Source organism: Cygnus atratus, chromosome 3 (assembly GCF_013377495.2).
Source record: "Cygnus atratus isolate AKBS03 ecotype Queensland, Australia chromosome 3, CAtr_DNAZoo_HiC_assembly, whole genome shotgun sequence".
In the NCBI taxonomy this organism is placed as follows: domain Eukaryota; kingdom Metazoa; phylum Chordata; class Aves; order Anseriformes; family Anatidae; genus Cygnus; species Cygnus atratus.
The window spans coordinates 20,199,771-20,224,165 of NC_066364.1; the positions used below are offsets into that span (position 1 = coordinate 20,199,771).

The 24,395-nt window shown below is 36.9% G+C and overlaps 1 protein-coding gene across 1 annotated transcript in view; it reads right to left on the reverse strand.

The window, feature by feature from the left end:
• Positions 1–24,395, reverse strand: part of SNTG2 (syntrophin gamma 2) — a 280,170-nt gene that overhangs the window by 55,302 nt on the left and 200,473 nt on the right. The window contains exons 10-11 of the mRNA XM_035543020.1: positions 17,442–17,571; positions 9,534–9,572 (exon numbers count right to left, since the gene is read on the reverse strand). Of these exons, the coding sequence (XP_035398913.1) occupies positions 9,534–9,572; positions 17,442–17,571 (169 nt within the window). The remainder of the gene's footprint in view (positions 1–9,533; positions 9,573–17,441; positions 17,572–24,395) is intronic.

Consider the following 24,395-nt stretch of genomic DNA (forward strand, 5'->3'; position numbering starts at 1 on the left):
TTTACGTGCTTCAGCTTCAAAGCAGGCTTTCTAAGTTCCAGCTAGGCACAGCTTGAACACCACAAATAGCAACATGTCTGTACTAAGCCAAAGGAAACTATGAAGACTGATATGTATGTGAATTCATGCAGCTTCCCACAAGTTAGCTGCTGATGCAAAACATGGATTCAGAGTGCTTTGGGTAGTGAAAATTGTTTCACCTCTTTGCTTGGTTTAACAAGGAGGCTTAGAGAATTTGGGGCTGATGCCACTCAATTTCTCTCATAACTGTCTTGTTCAGGTTACAATCCAAAACACAAAACTCTCTCTTGAAGGCATGTAGCAGTAAATCACCTTTGAAAAAAAAAATCCTTCTTGAGTGCAACAGGCAGTGGTACCCCAATGCCCACCTTTTATACTGTAGCTCAGTGTAATACTGTCCCTGCGTTCTGTGGCCCTTCCACACTGCATGGTTGCCTCTCATGTGAAAGGAATGTCTGGTGAGAATTGTAGATCAGCTTCCATGACTAAATGTCAAATAGATCTGTCCTGTGAACAAGTACAACCAAAATAAACAAAATGCACATCTCTACACAGTTGAGAATTTCTTAGCCCCTCTGTCAGACATCAAAGCAGCTCTGTCAGAGCTGACATTGTTCTCTCTGATGATATCTAAGAGCCTTTCTAGAAAGAAGATCCACACAGAATCATATGCTGACAGAGGCCTCTGGAGGTCATCTAGTCCAACACTCTGCTTAAAGCCAATGTAAGTCAGTTTGCTCAGCGATCTGTCCCAATGAGTTTTGAGTATCAACATAAATAACATATAACATATGACATAACACAATTAACATAATAGCAGGGTTTTTTTTTGTTTTTTTTTGGTTTTTTTGAATATCAAAGATGAAGATTCCATAGTCTCTCTGAGCAACCTGACCCCTGGTGTTTGATCAAATTAACAAGTTTCAGTACTTGAACACATTCACATCTTCTCTTTCTGGAAGACCATATTTGTGTCTAAGTTAGTGAGATGGATAAGAAGATGGTCAGGTTCCCTCACTGAATCTGGAGATCATGAAAAATGGCTATCACCAAAACAAGACTCATATTCTGTAAATGTTTTAAATCTAGTTGTAAATCCTTTTGCTTTTGGTTCAATCAGTTCAGTTCAATGTTTCTCATATCAAACCCAAGGAGTTTTGCCTTGACTTCTTAACCTCTTCATTTGTGTTTTTCCTCCTATATTTCCTTGCTAGTTCTTCCAGTTACTGTGTTTCTCTGACATTTTCATGGAAATCATTCCACAGCTTATGTCCTGCAAGAATTCAGAATTAATGAGCGTTAATTGCACCTGAATCTGAATTTAATTTAGCTTAATTAGATTTAATTCTTTATTCATGCAGCGCATTTGCTCCTTTTCTCTTTCTAAAAGCAACATTCATATCACAACAGTTGATGGTCAAGTCTTATTTAACTATTGTGATTCTTACTTTTCTGTACTAGCAGATGCCCAGTTCTGTTATAATCCTCATATTATACTAAATCAGTAGAACTATTTGTGCAGCAGAAACTGTCCAAATTAATTACAAATTGAAAGCTCAGGTCCTTCATATTTGTTTGTTTGTTTTACATGCCTACTCTATATTTTAATGATACTACAACAACAACAAAGTATACCTAAAACGCTATTCTCTTCTTCACCAAATAAAGACTGTGATTGTTCCGCCATTTTGGAAGAATAAATAAATAAAAAAAAATCTTTCAAACTTGTCTATTGCAAAGGAATCCTCAAAGAAGAAAATGCAGTCTGAAGATGAGTCTCAGCTTCCTTCTGCATGTGATTCCCCCAAACAATCACATGACAGTTCTGCTTAAAATTGTGTTAAAATAATTTTAATTGGAGAATCATCCTGAAGGAGAAGGACTGATCTCATAGTGTTAATCCAGTGAAATAGCATCTCTATAATATTGAGTGGAAAAGCAGTGTGTTCTAAAAGCTGTTAAGAGCGTACTCTAAATTCCTTCTGACAATCCACAAGGCAGAAATATAGTGAAAAGGAGAATAAAGAACAATAGTTATTTATTCAATTTTCAGATGTACTATAACAGCTGAGGAAGACAGCTTAAGCAGAGAACATGACTTTTAACTGAAGACAGAATTACATTGTTCCATGCACTCCCAGACACACCATAGATCCAGCTGAATGCTAAAAGATGCAGTCAATATATTAGGGTAAGGCACACTACTTAAGTACACTCCTCTGTATATATTAACTTAAATAGGAGTAAGTTTCTTTCATCTGACCCATTCTATAGCTTCCAGAATCCAATGTTTACAAGTCTTACAACTTTGAAGACAAATCTAATATAAACTAATTAATTAACACACAAAAATGGAACATATAAACAGCATGGATGCACTGAGAAACGTGTTTTAGAGAACAGGATGTTCAGAAATACAACCATGGTATTCAGAACTGGTATTCAATATTAAGGCTTGTTTTTTTCCAGAAAGTTTGGCAAATCTCTTGATTTTTTTTTTTTTTATCTGCAGCATCCTCCTCTCTAAAATCAGTATAGTAGTAATTATTAACCTCACAGAGGCACTACGTATTAGCTGACTATAGGTTGCAAAGTTCAAGTGCTTTGAAGTGGTGCTTAGAACAAGTTGTATTTTCAGTGAAAGAGCAGAGGTCCAAGAAAAATCTCTGAAGCAGATCAAGAGAATTTCATTAGGAATTGCGTAACTGACCTCCCATACAAATAAATTTAAAACAATTACAAGGGAAATAACTTTTACATTGTTACTTTATGCTTGAAGAAATTTAGTCCTGTTCCATTTCTATTGGTGTAAATTGTAAAGCTATTGTTTGCAAGAATTGAATTTCTCCATATTAACAAATAGGAGAAAAAAAAATTATTGGCATATAATATAATTTTAAAACTTTTTTTTTTTTTTTTTTTTTTTTTGGAAATAAAGAAGGAAATTTGATCTTACAGGAGTATGTGCAGGGCTTCTTTTAATCTGCAGCATGAAGCCAAGAGAAAATGTTCATGGTATATCCGGGGCAGCAGTTCTGCTATAAGGAACAAACCCTCCATATCTGAAAAGTTCCTTGTTCAGCATTAGGATTCATAAAATCATCAAAAACAAAGAGGAAGAGAAAATTCTGAGAAATTTAGTACATTACGTCTCTGCAATGCAGGACTAATGACATCTACATTGTTTCTAAGAGATACTTCCTTATTGGCCTAAGGATCTCAAGTAAAAGGGCCTTCAAAATTTCTCCTGGAATCTCCCATGAATTTATTAGCTTTACAAGTAATGAGGAAATCTATTCCTCATGTTTAACATGAATCACCATTACCGTCTAAGAGTTTTTACCCTGGCCTGACATTAAACTGATTAAGTAATAATGTGAGAAACTGCTGGACATTGTGTACAGTGCAAGAAGTGGTTGGCCAGCTCAAGCCCAAGGCTAAACTAATTAAATAATGATGGTGTAAACTAGCAGGTGAAATATATGGATAGGAAGTACAGGAACTCAATTTGAGAGAAGAATGTCAAAAGATAGTGAAAAAAGGGGGCTAGTTTACTGACAGTTGTTGCTAGTATCACAGCCAAAAGCTGAAATACTCCAATAAGCATGTAAAATCATAAAAAATAAGGAGCAACAGAAAGATTAAAATTTGTCTGGGTTACTTTTCTTGGGAGGGGGAGGAAGGGAAAGAAAGAAAAAAAAAGAGGTAGATAATCTATGTGAATGGGCCTTCTGGAAGGTCTGGCTGACCAGCCCTGTACCTGATTACAACAGGCTGATGTAAAAATACACCATAATAGTAAATCTGTTGTTTTGTTGACCATCTATCTGACTGGCTTCTGCAGTCGGGAATCAGTGAGGTGTCCCCTCCACTCTACCTGCAAATGCTAGCAATGCAATGGAAGATGGACCAAAGCTCACTAACGGAATTTGCCTCTCCATACACTTTTCAAGTATTTTCCAGTAAACACTTTTCCAGTTGTTCCTGTGGCCTCTGACATACAATTGCTGATTATACTTGCTTACATGCTGTACTCTAATTGACTTCCACCCTGTTTTTCAGACTCATTTTTCAATATGTCAAGATCATTCTTATGCCTAGTGCTATTCTTTAAAGCCTCATGTCTGCAAAATTAATAGGCTTACTTTTGTTAATACACCATAAAGAAAACATTCAAGAGAACTGGATCCAGGACAGGTCTTTTCAGGACTTCTAGTCAATACGTCATTCAGTTTTGAAAGTGAACCATTTATAGCTATTATTGGATTATCTAACAAAGTTTGTACAACCAAATTTTGGCAACACTTGTTTAAAATATTGTTGTGTCAAGAAATGTCATAAGCCTTACTGAAATCAAGATACGTTGCAGCAAACACCTGTCACCCATGTCACCCATCCACACGAGGAAATTAGATTGGTTGTCACTATTTATTCTTGACAAATCCTTCAGGGCAGTCACTCATCTGTTATCTCAGATGCATACAAATATTTTGCTTATTTATTTCAAATTTCTTTCTAGTGATTGATGTTAAATTGACTAGTCTATAATTCTATTGCTTTTCTTTCTTTTCCATTAACAGCCATGATGTTTGACCCTTGCTAGTCTTTTGGTATGTCACCCTGCAAACATACTTTTTTCAAGTATGTTAACAGTAAGAGGAGGTCGAAGGAAAACATTGGACTACTATTTGGAGTGGATGGTCACCTTACGCGTAAGGAAGGGGAAAAGGCAGATGCATTTAATGCCTTTTTTTTTTCCCCTCAATATTTAACAGTAATGACAGATCTTGGGCTGCCCAGACCTCAGAGTTGGAGGATCATGACTAAGGGAGCAGTAACTTTCCATCTGTGGTCGCTGAAATTGTAAGGGATCAATTTTATCAGTGTAACATTCACATCCATGGTGTCTGGCAGGATTCACCTCAGAGAGCTGAAGAATTGGTGATGTTCTATTTATCCCTTGCTGGTGCATCTTAATCTGTGTCCTAGTCTTCCAGGTAATCATATGCTATGCTTTTATAATCATTGTTTCTAGATTTCATTTTCTGTATGATTTCCTCCAGAGGTCAATGAAGAGCTCATGATTTAGGCATCTGACTCTTTCTTTATGGAAGACATATGTCAGAAACAACAAAATAAAATGATTCAAACCCCAGTTAATTCAATTACTGTGTTACTGCAGTCTTTGCAAGCCTTGACTATGGCTGTGAAGGCCAATGAATAATTCTGGCGAAGTATCTCTGCAGTGAAAACAGATTCACAATCATTTTATGGGTTGGCAGAGATACAGATGTGAAACTTTGGTATAATTTAGTGGGAGTTTCACAACTACAGGGCTGCAGATGCAGAATGCATTGTCTCTGAGATAACACCATGCACAAGCCTGCTAAAAATACACAAGAGCTTGACCAAGACTCCAAACTTAAGGGATCTCACAATGCTCTAAATTACTGACTTTTATGAATATTGAAATCCTCTCAATCACTACAGAAGAAAAATTAAATATACACATGCATACGTAGGTAGGGAGTTCACCTTTTCCTTCAACTACAAAAAATCAAAAAAAAGAAAGAAAGAGACATCACAGGAAGCAGCAAAAGCCTGTTTTATAGCATAAGAATAAAATATATAGTCTTAATTAATATCTGATCAATACTTTGCTATTTCTACCAAGAAGAAATCACATTATTTTAGTGGAGGACAGGAAATGTTTTTTTTATTCTTAAAAGCATTAAAAACAGTAAATGAAATATAAAAACACCTTGAAAGTAGTGTTTCTGTACAGAGAATCACCTAATTTACTGTTTTATAAAAAATATATGGAAATCCAACAGTGTGTGTCTTTTTAAAAATTGAGTCCCCAATCTATGCCTGCTAATAACACAGAATCAAGTGCTTTCAAGTCTCTAGAGCACTGTAATAAATTATATCAGGTAGAATCAAAACTTATAGTATTTGGAGAATGGTGACTGTCAACAGCCTTTGTACTCAATAAAATAATGTACAAACGGGCTCAATCCCCCTCTATCCTTGTGGAGCACCAACATTCTCTAAACGTATCCAATGCCTAGATGTTATCTGAGATCTACACAGGTTATATATACAAAGAGCCAGAGCTTTAGCAGTGGTATTTACTGAACACCTTTTAATTTATTGTAATTTCTGTATATTTGTTAAATCCTTGTAGTCCTTAACAAGGACTAACTAGTACGGCATGGCTTAGGGTAACTCTCCACACAAGAGAATAATCCATTGTTTGCTGCTGTCAGTCCTGCCTTAAATTTTCAGTTCCTGAAATTAAGTTTCTAATCTTCTTTTGCTTTCATATTCTGCATGGAAAAAGTGGGATAAGTACTACCTAACTTTAGGCACCTACCTTAGATGATAAGCTAAGAGGCTACTCTTCTTAGGACTCCAGTAGAGCAAAGACAGAGAAAAGGCTCCTACAAAGAATAATTTAAAGCACCAATATCAAGCGCTACATTTGAACAATTCTCAAGAAGAGAATAATTTTCTGCACTGATTATGTGGGTAGTTTATGGACACTAACCTGTTAATTTAGGTGTCATGGTTTTGGCTGGGACAGAGTTACTTTTCTTTGTAGAGGCTTGTATGATGCTATGTTTTGGATTCTTTTATGAAAATAATGGCAATAATACACTGATGCTTTAGTCATTGCTGAGCAGTGCTTACACAGAGCCAAGGACGTTTCTGCTCCTTGTGCTGCCCTGCCAGACAGGAGGCCGGGGGTGCATCAGGAGCCGGGAGGGGACACAGCCAAGACAGCTGGCCCAGGCTGGCCAAAGGGATGTCCCACAGCATGTGGTGTCATGCTCAGCAGTAACAGCTGGGGGACAGAAGGAGGAAGGGGAGTACGTTTGGGCTCGGTACTGGGGCCGGTCCTCTTTAATATCTTTATCGATGATCTGGATGAGGGCGTCCAGTGCACCCTCAGTAAGTTTGCAGATGACACCAAGCTAAGTGCGTGTGTCGATCTGCTCGAGGGCAGGAAGGCTCTGCAGGAGGATCTGGATAGGCTGGAGCGATGGGCTGAGGTCAACTGTATGAAGTTCAACAAGGCCAAGTGCCGGGTCCTGCACCTGCGGCGCAACAACCCCAAGCAGAGCTACAGGCTGGGAGATGAGTGGCTGGAAAGCTGCCTGGCCGAGAAGGACCTGGGAGTATTGGTTGATAGTCGGCTGAATATGAGCCAGCAGTGTGCTCAGGTGGCCAAGAAGGCCAACAGCATCCTGGCCTGTATAAGAAGCAGTGTGGCCAGCAGGTCTAGGGAAGTGATTGTCCCCCTGTACTCGGCTCTGGTGAGGCCGCACCTCGAGTACTGTGTTCAGTTTTGGGCCCCTCGCTACAGGAAGGACATGGACGTGCTCGTGCTCGAGCGAGTCCAGAGAAGGGCGACCAAGCTGGTGAGGGGTCTGGAGAACAAGTCTTACGAGGAGCGGCTGAGGGAGCTGGGCTTGTTCAGCCTGGAGAAGAGGAGGCTCAGGGGCGACCTTATCGCTCTCTACAGTTACCTTAAAGGAGGCTGTAATGAGGTGGGGGTTGGTCTGTTCTCCCACGTGCCTGGTGACAGGACGAGGGGGAATGGGCGAAAGTTGCGACAGGGGAGTTTTAGGTTGGATGTTAGGAAGTACTTCTTTACCGAAAGGGTTATTAAGCATTGGAACGGGCTGCCCAGGGAGGTGGTGGAGTCACCATCCCTGGAGGTCTTTAAAAGACGTTTAGATGTAGAGCTTAGCGATATGGTTTAGTGGAGTACTTAGTGTTAGGTCGGAGGTTGGACTCGATGATCTTGAGGTCTCTTCCAACCTAGAAATCTGTGTCTGTGTCTGTGTCTGTGTGTCTGTGTCTGTGTCTACGTTGGGAGTGATGGTGTTTGTCTTCCCAAGAAACCATTTGGCGTGATGAGTCCTGTTTCCCTGGGAGTGGCTGACACCTGCCTGCCAATGGGAAGCAGCGAATGAATTCCTTGGTTTGCTTTGATTGCACACATTGCTAGTAAACTGTCTTTATCTCAACCCATGAACTCTTGCACTTTTAGCTTTCCAATTCTCTTCCCCATCCCACCTGGGGATAGTAAGCAAGCAACTGGGTGGTGCTGAGCTGCCTGCCGGGGCTAAACCAGAACATTAGGAAATCAAATTAGGTAGTTAGGGTTGGATCGTATGATTGTCCTCAATATTTAAAAATAAATGAGAATGTCTTTTTAAAACTATAACTTTAAAGCTATACATTACGTATACCAAAATTGATATAAGTAAACTTTAAATAGCTCCTAAATTACTTGTAGTAGAGAGTTTACCCAACAACAGATATTCAAATTCAATACCTTTTCCCCTAGCTTTCATAATCACCAGTTTTTCATACGGGTTTTATTAATAATTAAAAACCATGGCAGAGAGATCAATTAAATGATTCCTTCTTATACAGAAGACGTATTTGTTTTGGTTTGGGGGTAACTTCCAATCATCTGCCATATACAGAATTAAATTGTTTTTTTTCAAGTGCATTTTTATTTCAAAATACTGACCTAAATATAAGAAAATAATTTAACACAGGAGAAAATATTAATGGTTAAATATTTTTAATAACTTATTGAAAAGTCTATAAATTTCCAAATACCTTTTACAAATAAGATGACAGTGACATATAGAAAACATACAAGCTGTCAAACTAGTAACAGATATTTATTTCTTCCTGATATGAAGCATTTTAACTCGGTTTTTGACATCTGTAATAAAACTTCATAATAAATTTCTACAGTAAAACATTAAATATTAAAGACAGCTTGCCTAATTTTCGCTTCTTTAATCAACGAAGCCAACATTTTTGGAAACTGCAAGGATTGGACACTTTCTTCCTGAGTAATGGTACAATGCCAAATTGATGCTATGAAAGGACATATAAAGTGAAGTTTTCTAATAACACATTCAAAGTGCTTCCCCAAATTACAAGATTAGCCTGGAAAATGCTACAATTATGTTTTACAAAGTAAAAGAAAAAAAACTCTTTACAATGCTATAAAAAGTAAGAAGGCTTCCCAGTATGGTAAATTCACTTGGGTCTTTGGGATATTTGGCTAGCTGGAGCAGAAGCAATATCTCACCAGGCTGAGCTCTGTAAATCCCAGACAAACGCTCATGGCAAACATGTAATCTGCACAGCTTGACATATCCAAAACAGATTGGTTTCTTAATGCACTGCTTGGCTGTCTGTGCATGATATGCAATGTAAATACAGAGTTAACTTGTCAGACGCACTGCAATTATACTGCATGCAAACACACACTGTGCTTTCCACGACATGGTTGTAATTTATGTTGTCCCCCTCTTTCATGTATATACATTATGTACTAAAAAGGACAATTCAGAACTTAAAAACACAGAAAACATTGTTTTATAATTTGCAAATGGGCTAAATGTGTGCATGTAAGCTCTTAAATTTTGCAGCTAAACAAGAATTAGAAAAATTGGGTAAAATAATGAAAGTCTTACCTGGTCTGAGGGAGAACAGCATTTATTTGCCATTTTCATCTATGAAACAGAGATGGAATAATACTCAGTTATTAATATGCTGATATGAAGAGTTTCTCAATTAGCATCAAGGTAGTTATTGAACACTGTATTAACACTTTCAAATTATAAGAAAATATATAGTTCCACGAACAAATACTGGATTTTTACTATTATACTAAGTTTACAAAACAAAAGACTGGAAACCTTTTATCTGAGTTTTCATGAAATCCTTCATAAAGATTTGTATTTATGAATTTAACTTTTCCACTCTGGGTAAAAATATTATACTGTCCTGTAGACACCTCACTTACAAAAACAAATGCCATACTGTATATGACATGTTTAAAGATGAAGGGAATATTGCTTAGAATTTCCTTTAGTTTATTGTCAGTATAAAGTTACATATCTTTCTTCTCACAGTTCAAATAAGAGTCCTGCTGATTTTAGATTTTCTTTGGCAGTCATAGTTTCCACAGATGAGTGGTGGACAAATCCTGGCAGATATTCCCTTCTTTAAAGTGAAATATTAGTAAGTGTAGTAATGAAATGGATATGACTAAGTGACTGTATATATAGACTCCTTTACACTCAGGGTTATAAACTGCAAAAAGTCACGCAGCTGATAAACACTTCCAAAGGATCTTGTCATTACACAGCCTATTTTGTAACAAATGAAAGGTTTGTGATAAATACCAAAAGCTACAATTATGCACAGGAAAAGATACAATTTCAACAGAAAAAGAGCAGAAGAAATCTGGGGCCCTCTCCTGTATCCTGGCAAGAGCAGATTTGTAAGATAAAATCTGCAGAAAAGCAGAGCATGTCTGTAGTCATGTAGCTTAGTAAACACAGTGACACCATCACCTGTTACGGTGAGTCAATTCTGGACAGCAGCTGAGGGCCCACACAGCTGCCCTCTCGCTTCCTCTTTCCAACAGGAATAGGAAGAGAATAGGAACAGGAAAAGCAAGAAGACTTGTCGGTCAAGATAAAGTATATTTAATAAGTGAAGGAAAAAAAAAAAAAGAAGCGATGTAAAGGCAATCCCTCACCACCTTCTACAAGAATACCAATGCCCAGCCAGTCTGCCAGCAACAGCCACCAGGAAGACAAATGCCCACCTTCTACTGCTCCCCCAGCTTTACTGCTGAGCACAACGATGATGGTATGGAATACCTTCTTGGGCAATTTGAGTCTGCTGTCCCAGCTGTGTCCCTTCCAAATTTCTTGCCCATCCCTCACTGAGGGGTGGAGGGGGTCAGAGTAAGAAAGAGAAAGCCTTGGTGCCCTGCAAGCACTGCTCAGCAACAGACAAAACACTGGTGAGATATCAACATTGTTTTAGCCACAAATGCAAAGCACAGAACCACAATGGATGCTATGAAGAATGTTAATTCCATTCCAGCCAGACCAAGCACACCTGTGAGAGGCCAACAGGCTTTGTGTTAATGTGAATGACAGAGACCTTAAAATGTGTAAGGGTTTGTCTCAACTTGTCTTGGGCTGTCTGAAGCTGTTTTACAGCTTGTTTAGCGATAAAATAACAATATAATGACCATTAGACTATTCTCTATTTGGTTTTAGCAAAGTATAATTGCAGGATGTAATTACATATATGTGTATATATGCACTTGTAACTAATGGATGGCAATAACACGTTGTAATTCTCTGTCGAGTTACCCATGACTGCAAACAAAATAGCCTTAGAACACAATGTGATGTAGAGGAGTATAAGATGACAACAGGAGCCTTCACTTTATGGACACAGGCAGATACAAAGGCCCAGGCCTATATGAAGTCATCAGTCATCCCTAACCCATCATGGGCCACCAAGCCTTCTTCCCCACACACTCACTTTTTCAGCCTGTTTGAACTGAATTGTTTGCTTGAATGGTGCAGGTGTGCTGGTGGGACCAGACAGGGAAGGGTAACTGATGAACTTCACAGGTGCCTTCCAACCTCGGCCATTCTGTGATTCTGCGATTCCATGCTGGGAGAGCCTGCCAGCCCCTCAGAGGGGTCCTGCCATGCTTTGCACCACCTCCCCACCACCCTAGAGGAGGAACAGAGATAACCACGACAGAGGCAGGGCACAGCCTGCAGGTGCGGGCACATGTACCATAGCACAGACAAGGACAAAAGGAGGGGACTGGAGCTGACAGGCAGCCGCTAAGCAAAGTGGGGGCTACTAACATGGCTCCTCACAGCTTCCACACTGCACGGCCACGTGTGGCCTGGACGGAGATGAGGCGGCAGAGCTTCTTGTTCTTGGGACACTGACAGTAACAAACCAGTGGGAACTCAAGAATCCTACACTGTAATGTGGATAAAACAAACTGGTGACATGCTCAGTGTTGCTGAAGGAAGCAGAGCTCACTGGTCTGCTTTAGTGAGTGGCCTGATCCTACTGGCCTAATCCTGAGCGTTTGTGCAGGACATAATGAAAAGGCACATGGAACCCTGAAACATCAGGAGGAATGCCATCACACCCTGCCCAGCTTCAGCTTCAGCTTCAGCCTGTCTCCACTGCTTCAGAGACAAATACACACACAAAGTAACTACACAGAAGCCAAGCTTTATAAACGTAATATATTATTTCCATGCAGGTGACCACAGACATGCTAAGTAATAAGATTACGATAATATAAAACAGTGCAAATAAGCAGGGCTAGCAGTGATCCTGTCTCCTTCACCTGCCTCTCTGGCTCAGTCCAAACTACTTAAGCTCCCTATATAATAGGAGTAATTTTTCTTATCTTACTTTTTATTTTATTGTGTTCAGATGTGCCTGGAAAATTGAGTGTGAGACTGGCCATGCAGTTTTTCTGGAGAATGAGGGAAGAGTACCGTGAAGAACATCTTCACCACCAGTTAGCTTCCTGTTGGTGCAGGCAATAGGAAAGAATGCTTTGGACTCTGCAGCTTTTCACTGTACAGACCTAGTTCATTCAAAGCAGGGATGGCTGCAGCCCTAATGTGGGTCTGTGGGGAGAGGAAAGAACTCCTTCTGCACCACGTTACATCCTGAAGAGAGAGAAGTATGCACTCTGCACTTTGCCCAGCACCAGATGCTCTATACATTCCTCCACAGCTGGTGCATTGAGACAGGAATACAAATGGAGTAGGCTACATCTTGCTGGGACTGCATTAATATTCAGCACTGCAGTATAATAACTGGAGCTGGAGATAACAGGAGAGCTAAAACCAAAATCCTGGATCTGCAAAGACTGCAGGCAGTTTGGAAAAGGAAGCATAAAGCAACTGTAAATACAACACTGTTTTAAATAAATACATACAGGGCAGGAACAGAATGAGGATGAAATCATTCAGAACCACATGCTTAAACTCAAATATCTTCTAGGCTGGGATTTATCTCACTTAACTTTGACAATTTTAAAAAAAAAGAAAAATTTTTACATCTAACGTACCTATACTCCATTTCTAGTGAGCAGAGAGAAAAAGCAAGATTTTGACAGGTACTTATTTTTTTCCTAGGTAACAGAGGGTTATATGCAACTGCTTATTGTTTGGCTAAATTTAGGTGATGTGGTTCCTAGCCTTACTGACACAACCTTCTTTACAACCTCAATGGCTTGATTTGTGATACTTTCAGATGGGAATTTATGAGTTAAAAAAAAAAAAAAGGCAGCAAAGAAATACCATGTTTTTATACCACCAGTAGAACTGTTGGTTTTTTTTGTTTGTTTTTTTGGTAATCATTGAGGTAGCCAAATTTGTGTTTCCTACATATTGTAGGCACCCAAGGATGTTGTTTCCATCTACAGGTACCCCACATATTGCTATGTAAAGAAAGCAAGACACCTTCCTTCCTCTTTCTTTTTTATAAGCAAGTCCAAAGCTCCTAGTTCCTAAGTCTCTCACTAGCCAAACAGAAATTTCACTCCACTTTGATATACAGTATTACTTAGATATACCTGTACATGAAGGCATAACAGAAAATGTTTAATACTACAACATGTACAATTAAAAAAGCAGTCAAAGACAAATATCCCTGTTTTGAAACCAAATTTTAAGTTTCTACCACTCTCCAATGAAGCTGCTGGAATGATTTAAAAAAACTTAAATGATACTTTAAGTGGAACAACTGTATCTTAACTCATTTTCTTACCTACTTATGATTTATTCATCTATTTGTGATTAAAGTTCTGAAAAACAACACCTTTAAAATTTACCAAAAAAAAAAAAGAAAAACTTGAAAAAGTTATAAATACAAGAAATAAGTCTCAGTAATGCAAATGAACTGGCAACATTAAGTTTATGTGTTTCTGCATATCATTACTATATTAATGTTCAGTGTTATATTTGAAAGAAAACAATTAAGATCTATGAGAAAAGCTTCACATATTTAATAGCTTGTACTTGAATGGCACAAAACAGAAAAATATCAATTATTCCAAATTGTGAAGAACTTCCACGGCACAGCATTGCTGTTGCATCCTACAAAAACAAACAAACAAACAAACAAACAAAAAACTTCTAACTAAGCAAATAAGAACAGGAGCAGTGCAATGCAGATGCACATTCAGACTGAGTTGTCCCTGTGCTTTTCAATTCATCATGGCAGCTTCACTGGCAGTTTCTGTTCCCTCTCTCCCCTCAGCTTCTTCAGCTGCACTTCCTTCTGTGGGAAAAAAGGTGCATGAAAAAGTAAATGTGAGGTCCTGACTCACTTCTGTTATTTTCTTCTGCCAAAGGTAAATGTGAAGAGCTTGGAGAACACTGAGAAGACTGGAGATCATATCACAAAGAAAGAAGATGGGAAAATTTCACACTGGCAGAAGAGTATGTGAAATACAAGAATATGAATGGAGCGGTGAATAATTTCTGGCAAGAGTCCTCAGAAAAAAATAATCCATACTGCTTCTAAAGCTCACAATTACAGGGAGATTTTCCTAGCTAAACATACAAGACAGGTATCAGTAAGGAGGGTTGAAAAGACACCTTTACATCTTTCTCCATGTTGCAATATTCCGTGTACTCCTCTGTCTTGTAAGAATTATCACTCTGCAGGCTGGTACCAGAATCACTATTTCTCATTTACTGAGTAATGCTTTCTAAGTACGCTAGCATCCATATCCATTCTTATGCAGTGATGACTCCTCACATCTCCACTATTGAAAGACAACTCCTCCTTTACACTTGATCCCCAGAGAGCTTGCCTTTGCAAAGAAGTTAGATGTTTCAGTACTTCAAAAAAGTAGTCTGACATTAACAGAAGTGTCACATTGTGGCAGAGTTATTTTTATACTGTCTACATTAGGATTATCTTCTGGCATCAGCAGGAGATCTGACAGAGCTGCCAGTCGCTGAATGAGACTGTATTATTGTAAAGTGGCAAAATAATAATATATTTTATTAGGGTAAAGTGATGTATGAAAGAGAGGGTGCACTACAAGAAAATAATTCATCTGCATCAGGAGCACTTTACGAATGAAAATTCAAAGAGAAATTATTCAAAAAGGTATGCAAAAGTATATGACAAAAGTTATGTATAAAAGAGTAGCACAAATATGCACAGCTGAATTAAGAATGATTAAACTGCAGGAAGAGTGGATAAAATGAAGAGATAAATATTAGCAGAATCAAAATCTAAAACTGTGAAGAAGTAAAACTGAACAATGGAAAATATTGCTTAAATACATAGTAATGGGGCAGGTAAGAATGCTGACATTCTTTATGCCAACAGTATCACTAGGAAGGTCCATTGTTATTGTGTATCTAGCAATTAATCTCTGAACCAGTAGAGATTATCTTCAGGGACTCCAGGAGAGGTACAGATAAAATACAGCAACAACAACAACATTTTGTGAAATGATAATAGTGAGGTAATAAAAAGCATCCAGAATGGATTTTCAATAAATCTAATCCAAAGGCCTTGCCCTAAACAGCGTGGATGTCCCTTTCCCCGTCAGAGACAGGGGGCGGTCCCTAGCTTTCTTTTGCTGTACACTTAAATTACACTCCAGTCTCACATTCTTGGTCTTAAAAAAAAAAAAAAATAGTAGTTCACGGTGAAAGGGATTGTCACTGGCTGTTACATCTCCTATTCCAACCATTAGTAATTACAACAGCACTGTGTCCAGACCTGTCTAGTTGTTCTATAGGCAGCACATCTGACAGAGCCTGTAAAGCACTGAATTGAACAAAAAAGTTTATTCTCTTCTTATATGCTCTATATAGACTTTACTCTGTATCTGACCAAGAGCACTGAATACAGGAGTTTTTCACATTTTTTTTCTTTTTTTTTTTTCTTTTTTTTCTTTCTATCAGATCCTTCTCCTGAACAGCCACTTAGATGAACACCAGGTGGACTACTAGGTTTAGAGAATTCACTATTGTGATAAATAACTGAGAAGACCGAGAAAAAAACTCTGTATAAAATAAAATATTTATGCAGACCGGTCACAATACAGTGAAGATACTACATCAGAACACATGCTACTGTATATAGTGCATTTTGAAAAACAACAGACTAGAACCCTACCGCAGATAAAATCTGCGTGTACCTATAGCCACTTTTTATTGGCTTATTCATCTATATTCTTAAAATGACATTTATTCACTGGATTTTTTCAAAAGCAAAAGAATTGGGTTTAGGAACTATGAACTGGAAGTGCTCTAAAAATATTCCCATACACTTCTTTTTACTATTAACAGTGCAGGAATAATGAAAATTCATTAATAATTTACATAGCTTTCTTAGAATTATCAAATAGTAAGACCTATATTTATAAAGAATGCATCATAAGCAAAAATATTTTATTTTGTCAAATATATTGCTTAAGTAATTGAATATTAAATAATAATTAATTTATTTAAAACGTTATTTTGATCAAATCTGATTCCAAGTAACTTTTGAAGACCAGAAAAATAAATTATAATCTGGTTTGACCAAAGATTTACATTGAAATCTAACACAAAGTCTACACAATATAATCTAAAGAACTAAGCAACAATTAACCAGGAGTATGAAGTACAAATTAAAGATATTTATGCCACCAGATCATGATTACGGTCATGAAATGAAATTACAGTCTGACCACATCTAAACAAAAAGACGTTAAAAACATGCACAGAAAATTATTCCAGGGACAGCTGTGCAATAGTTTTTTCATCATTGATTTCTTAACATTTCAGAAAGACTGAAGTATATTTTCAATATACTACATGTTCAAGTTGCCTATTTAACTTTATGATTCATTCCAGAATCTTCAATATTTTTTTTGTTCTTTCTTGGAATAATAACATGCTGTCCAAATGATTTCTTTTGCTCCAAGGATTATTTAATGCTTCTGCTTGCAATTGCAAATGCTACTTATGAATTAGCAGTAATAATTTATACTAACATAAGCAACCTTGCACTTCCATAGAGAAAGATGAAATAATGTGAATTTAAATAAAACAACCTCTAGACAACTTACAGAGGTAAAAATACTGTCTCCTAGTAAGCCCCTATAAGTCACACTTCACTAGCTATAGAATTTCCACATGCCTATTTCAAAATCAATAAGTGGTAATTTCAAGCATAATTTAATTACAAAAATGTAAAATAAATATTTGGCCATTTCTAAAGCTCTGTGTAATGACCAAGAAGGATCAATACTTTTCCTTAAGAAGTCTTTAAAATAATAAATGCAATCTGAATTTCTACTACTCTCTTATTTATAAGAACCCTGCAACGCTTGAAAACTTGATACTTTTGATTGATAAGACAACCTCTTCCTGTTCTTTCCTTCCTCCTTTTCCTCCCCCAAAATACACATTTTATATATATGGTATCTTAAATGTGAATTATTTTCTGCCCTTGGAAAATTAGAAATAGTTTTACAACAGCACAGACAAGAAAATATGCAGAAAGTAACATACATTTTGAAGTGTCAAATCACTGATGTTAGTTGATATTGCTCTCAGCCAGTCAGCACTCTCCTGGGCTGTATAAAACTGAAGTATCCCAGTACTAACTCCATCGAGTGCCAGCACTTCAAATGCATTAGATCTGCAGTAAGAAGAAATATATCCGTAAAGGAAGATATATCAGTTTTCTTAAACTGTCCAATATCTCTCAGTGTTTAAGTGATCCTTACAACTTTTGAAAAGTTTTGGGGTTTTAGTTTACAAATAAAAAGAAAGGTAACAAAAAGAAGGATAATAATGGACAGTATTAGCAGCAACACATACAATAAATACTTTCTCTGTACCAGCATCTATATGTGCTGATCATTTACTTCCCTTAAGTATACAGACTGTTTATTATTACTAAACTCAGGGTAGCGTATTCAGGAAGAATGCATTAGACCTTTTTGAACAAATATTAACATTTCTGAATTTTTGGTTTCATTTTCTAGCAATGTGTCTGTTGCAACAAACTGCCTTCCCTAGTTTTTATTCCATTCCTATACTTTCTACGTAAAATTCTAAGCAAAGTTTTCTTTAAGTTCTTTTATGACACAGAAATTTGAAAAATGTACTTCAAAGTTTCTTTATAACATTTTTTAATGTAAGGCCCTTTCTCATAACAGCATCTATATGTGCTAATATTCAATTGAATTTTTTTTTCAATTTTTATGCTTCTTTTATATCTTTAAAGCAACTTTGTTCCACAAACGCCAATGTTTCCTTACTATCTGTAGGAAGTTGAGCTCTACGCATTTACCTCTAAAATCCCACACATCTGGATGATGGTGGGATACACTTTTTCAACTATTAAATTTTTCAGTAGGAATAACAGAAGTCTATTCAGTAGTGGCATGGAAGTACACTGGTCTATATATCTTTAAAACATTTGACATGCAATAGTTTCAACTAAATTTCAGAGAGTTACATAGGTTACTTAGGTGTCCATGAGTGTTACGAGAATTAGATTTTACTTATATACTATCGTGCACGTTTCTTTTTTATAACTTGGAGAATATCACTGCTCTCTGCTACATTTACAAAGTCGATATATTTATACTTTAACGCTATATTGCTTTCCTTTTGGTACTAAACTAGAAGGAAGTAAACTGTTGAATCCAGAATACTGCTCTGTAAAGTTGCTGGGTTGGGGGTTTATCTGGGATTCTCTTATCTAGGGTGAAATCTTCTACTGTTTAATTTATGATATATGTCAGTATGAGCATTCAAAGTGACACACAAAGGTTACGTGAGTCACTCACTCACGACTTACTGAGAAAGTTATTAACCTAACAATTGTAATTTGTAGGGAGTTTGATAGTGAGCATGAAGACTTAAAACTACATGCTAAAAAGGTAATATAAAATACCCATCATATACAATATTAGCAAGATGCAATATTCTAATAGATATATATATATATACATTAGCTGATATCTTTTACTGTTAAATGAGTTGTTAAGTGTTACACTTGCTGCTAACAAAAATAACATTCTTGGTCTGATGACTTAAATTTTATCAGCAGATTCCCTTGTTTTCCTTTCATGATTGAATTATCTTGTTACCTACTAAAACCTAAAAACAATGTCAAAATTCTGTGTAACTTTCATTTCAGGAGATCTCTGTTTCATCTCTTCAGAAAGAAAGAAAAGGTAAAAAAAAAAATAAAAATATTTACATTATCTTCAGGTAAACTGAGTGAAATAATCACCCCTCGAGCACTCAGTTCCTTTTATCTAAGGCTCTCATAAATATTGCAACAGTGCTGTAATGGAGTGACTTATGGTATGATCTCTTCAACATCCCTCTGAGACAGGGAAGATCTATCATTGCCTATGCATGGATACACGGTGGAGCATGGAAACAATCAAACTGCTGCCTTGAAGAGGATCCATTCACAATGCCTAATTTAGACAGAAAATTAAAATATCAAAACTAAGATACTAGAATCTTTACACAAATGAGAGAGGACAATCCAGAGCATTTAACAGAGGCAGAAAACAGTGCACTCCACTGTCCCCACATAGGGTGCCTACATAATAACTCAGGTTCAGAAGATACATAAATGTATGCAGTGTGAATTCCTTATCTAAGTGGCACAAAGTTATACAAGTGGCTGATGAAAGATCACAGAAATGAACTCTTAGGGTAACAACTAATACAGCTAACACACAATCAGGCTTTTTATTTTTTTTTTTAAAAAAAACACTCCACTACAAGTTTTGTTATAAAAATTAGCCAGTCTTTTCTAATTTGAAACATGGTGCTGGCAATACTGCAGATGACACTAAAGCTCCCGCTGTCCTTTACCTTATCAAAATATTGTGATCAGTTATAAAAGACAGTTAAGAGATTCAAACAAAGGCAGCTAGATATCTGAATGATTCTCTGACAGGATATTTGCACAGAATCAAAATGTAGGGTGTGAGGGATCCTAAAAGTCCAGGCCAAAAATGGATACAGTATTTTAGATGCAGGTATTTCAGATGTGGCCTCACAAGTGCAAAGTAGAAGAAAATAATCACTTCCCTTGACCTGCTGACTCTGTTACTACTAATACAGCCCCATTTGTGGCTACCCTCCATCCCTGAAAGTGCATACAGCTGACTCATGCTCCACATACTAACCAACCAGTGGGTTTGTTCTCAACCTTGCTCAACTTTACTATACTATTTCTTGCTTTCAATTACAATTGTTTCCCTCTACAAATTCCATTATGTATTGTTGTATGTATCACACTGTGGTCTGTAAAATATAATGTACATAAGGCAAGAAGTGAAAACAATTATTCAAACTAAAACCAAAAGCTAAATGAAATGAATGATGAACTTTTTTTCCACTTTAAGTGAAACAACCAGTACATACTGCAAGCACCAAGACAGCACTGAAATTTAGGTGAAAATAAATTCTAGAGGCTTAAATAGCACACTTTTCTCCATTTTAACAAAACGCAGAAAATAAAAAAATAGAGGGACCTCTAAGCACCTACTCCTGCTGGCTGACAAGGATGAGCATTAATATCACATAAGAGTTTTGAGAGGTTTCAAGATGCTATGAAGTCACATCACCACAAAACAAGATGACATGGCTTTTTTTTTTTGGGGGGGGGGGGGGAGGTGTTGGAAAGGGGTAGAGGAGGGGGAAGGCTTCAAGACTTTTAAGACACAGCTAGAGGAGTTTCCTGTCTCTTTTATTCCTGCTGTTATTGTATTATTGCAATGAGAACCAGAAGTGAATGGAGTGGATTTCTGATAGTTTGAAACAGCAGAAAATGAATACTGACTGCAACTTATAACCTATACACAACTATATATGGGGTTAACAGGCTTCAAATCTTTCTAAGACTGAAAATGCCACCTACCACCAAAAAAATGAGAAAAAAGCACAAAACAGGAAACAGAAATGTAGGCAGTAACTTCTCTGTCCCTTTACACTATCACTTGAAATACACACCTGATGACACTATCAAGAATGTTACACAACTATTTTAAGTCACTACCAAAGCTTATTAAACTCTTCTCTGAATGAAACACAAGACAAAATCCTTCCAGTTTCCACTTCAATAGATACATCAGTCATATGGAATTTCCCCTTCTTCCATATGATTGGAAGCATTCTTCATCACAAAGTAGCAATCACTGAATCTATCACGTAAAAATAGTCTTACTGATGCAAGAATTGTTTGAACTCCAAGGCTGAGAAAACTGAAGGCCTTTTACTCATCTTGAAAGACTGGAATTTCATGGTGGTTTCCAGTGCAGTCTGGTCAGAGACAAATATCACAGTTGCTGTGAAGTCACAACCAGACATCGTTTGCCAGCATCTGAATAGCATCGCTTCGTCAGGTGTGGATGAAGCATTCCGCTAGCAAAGATTAACTGCCAAGAATATGTTTCAACGTATAATGTTAGAGATCCTTTCTGCTGATGTGTGTCTTCTATGGGGAAATAAACAAATGCTGCAGATACAGAAAAAGCTCTTGGAAGATGGAAATATTTTCCTTTTCATATTTCATATATTAAAATATATTAGTTTCTAAAGCTTCCTGTCTCTCTTTTCTTACATTTCTACCGAATATGGCCATACTATCTTTAACTCTACACGAGTGTGAATGATAATAATACCTAGAATATTTGCTTTTCTTAAATTCTAGAAATTTGGGATGAATTACCCTCACATTTCCTATTATTTTCATATTTGTATCCCAATCTGAAACTTTCTTTCCCACAAGCATTTCCACTAAATAGCATGAGGCACTGGTTTCTTTACTCAGCCTACTTTTATCTCACTTTCACTGTGAAATCTTTTTTTTTATTATTTTTATTACATTATTTTAGTAAAATAAACACTGTCTGAGCAAGAGTAATGTCAGTACAAATAATAGATGGGCATTGGTAGACTTAGTTCTCTTCCTGACATTGACACTTTTCGTCAATTAATATTAATAAAACAAAAAATGGCAACTGGGAGTTTTGTGATACAGAGCAGTTGGTAAATAAAGAGGTTTTAAGTCAAAAGACTTTTCTAAGAGAAAATCTATTTTCAATGCCAGATGAACTGCGAAAATCTGAATTTTTATGTTATTGGAGGGTAAGGATTTCAGTTATTCAGTCTTTCTTCCTGTTTGGATGATTTTTTGATGTCTGAATTCATTTTTTATTGCTTTTCTTACAGTGTTTTCTAATGGCTTGTTTACATTTCTGTATGACTCTCTTGCCAGAATTTCTATTTCTAATTAGCCTGAAGTATTGTGGATTATGGAATGAAAATTCATCCCAAAAAAGAATTGTCTAAATTATTTAATCTCTTTGAAATTATGTTAAAAAATAATGGGGTGTACTACTGTAAATGAAATACAGCCTCAAAAGATGGACAAAGTTGCTTATATAATTAGACTAATAGAAACTATTGAGCTAAAAAGCTATCAAGGTATTAAACATAAACTTGGATTAAATGTCAAGTTTGTTTCTTTTTTTTTTAATGAACATTTTGCTTCCAGTACTGTAACTTTGCTTTATTTTGTATTAAACTTGGAGTAATGAAGTAAGATAATTTGAAGTGACACAGACATTTTGCTTCTACAGATACTATCTAACTGATATGCCACTAACAGCTCCCAGTTGTATCCCATTAAATTCGTAATAACTCACGTAGAAGAAAAAAAGGATTGTGGGAGATGGGATGATTCTAGCATTGATTAGGTGTCTTATCCTGTACCCCATGAAGTCACAAAAAACGTTATGCTAGGACTGCTGATGGGAACTAACAGGCGTACTATCACCAGCTGAAAAGAGAGTAGGATGCAGGTGTGAGATACTTGGCTTTGTTGCAGAGAGAAAAATCTGTGGAATTACAGTCTGCCAGACTCAGCATGCTTTCCTTGTATGAAGTCGCAGAACAAAGAAAGAGGTTGAGGAGCCTTGCTGGAGACCAGAAGCAGCCTGAATGACGGAAAGACATATGCAGTATCACCATGCTACTGTCCTCTCCTGAGTGCAGAACTGTAGTAGGATGGGTCACTGTGGTGGGGTGGAGAATGGAATATATGTATCCTTATCAATATGTGTTTTATAATTTCAGCACAATCATCGGTTTTTGATAACTCAAGGGAGAGCATTTCAATTTCACCCCCTTCAGGCAAGTAAAATTCTGTTGCCTAAGTAGATGAGAGGCAACAGACACAATTTGTAGCATGGCAAATTCCAATTTGACATCAGGTTTTTCATTTTTTCATTTTTTTTCTTTTGTTTTTCCCATGAGGATGATCAAATACCGGCACAGGTTGCCCATCAAGTTTGTAGAATCTCCATCCTGGGAGGTGTTCAGGAGATGGCCATGTGCAATGTGACCTCATTAGACATGCTTTGAGCAGGGAACAGGACCGGGTGACCTCTGGCATCCATTCCAGCCTGACTTATTCTATGATTCTAGAAGTGAGACATGCTGAACAGAGGAACTATTTTTGTGTTTATCATAAGTGACTGTGCAAGACAGAAGAAACACAAGACATCCTTATTTCCATCCACTGACTCCCAGGTGAGTCCAGGGATTTAGCATATTTGTAGGTGAATGACTACCAGATATCTACAGTCAGATGAGATGAATCTCATCCATTAAATTCCAATCCCAATAGATTGTGAGCATGTGAACAGTCCCAAAGAACTTAGGTGAAAGTCATTTTACCTTAAGTTATCAGCATGCAGACAAATTTTTAGATTCTCCTTTGTGCTCCTTTGTCACAATGGAAGCATACTGGAGAGATTAAAATTTTAAATAATAAACCACCAAACTGTATTTCATATTATTCATTATAGGAAGATCGAATTTATCTTAATGATGTCTTCAGAGCTAACTTAACAGGTCAGCAGCTTAAATCTCAAATATAATACATGATTTTTTCTTTCTGGCACATATAAGATGGCTAACACAATACATACATGGACAATTTTTACTGGACTGCCTCCCACTATAATGCCAGCTAAGTTTCAGTTTCAAGCACTATATGTCTTTTGACATGAGGGGAGTCTATAGCTCATGACAACAACAACTTTTTGTCAAGACTACAGAGCTCATCATTATGTTTAAATTATATGCAAAAGACTACTTGAACATTTTCGTGTCTCCATCTGTTTATACTGTATATGGAATTCATACACATTTGTTAGAGAAAAATAGATGGCCATGTGCTTGATTTTCACTTAGTACTGTGCCAGGTTTACTTTGAAATCTAAAACCTGTCTGCCTTCAGAAGAAAGAACAATATACCTTTATTGTATTTTTATTATTACTATTATTGATAATACAATGCAAACCAGGTTCTTTCCCATAACACCCGTCTATGCCTCAGAAAAAAATGCATTTCTGGAACAAAAACATATTGTGAAAAACAACAGCGATAAAGCTAAATAATGAGCACCACAGGCTATG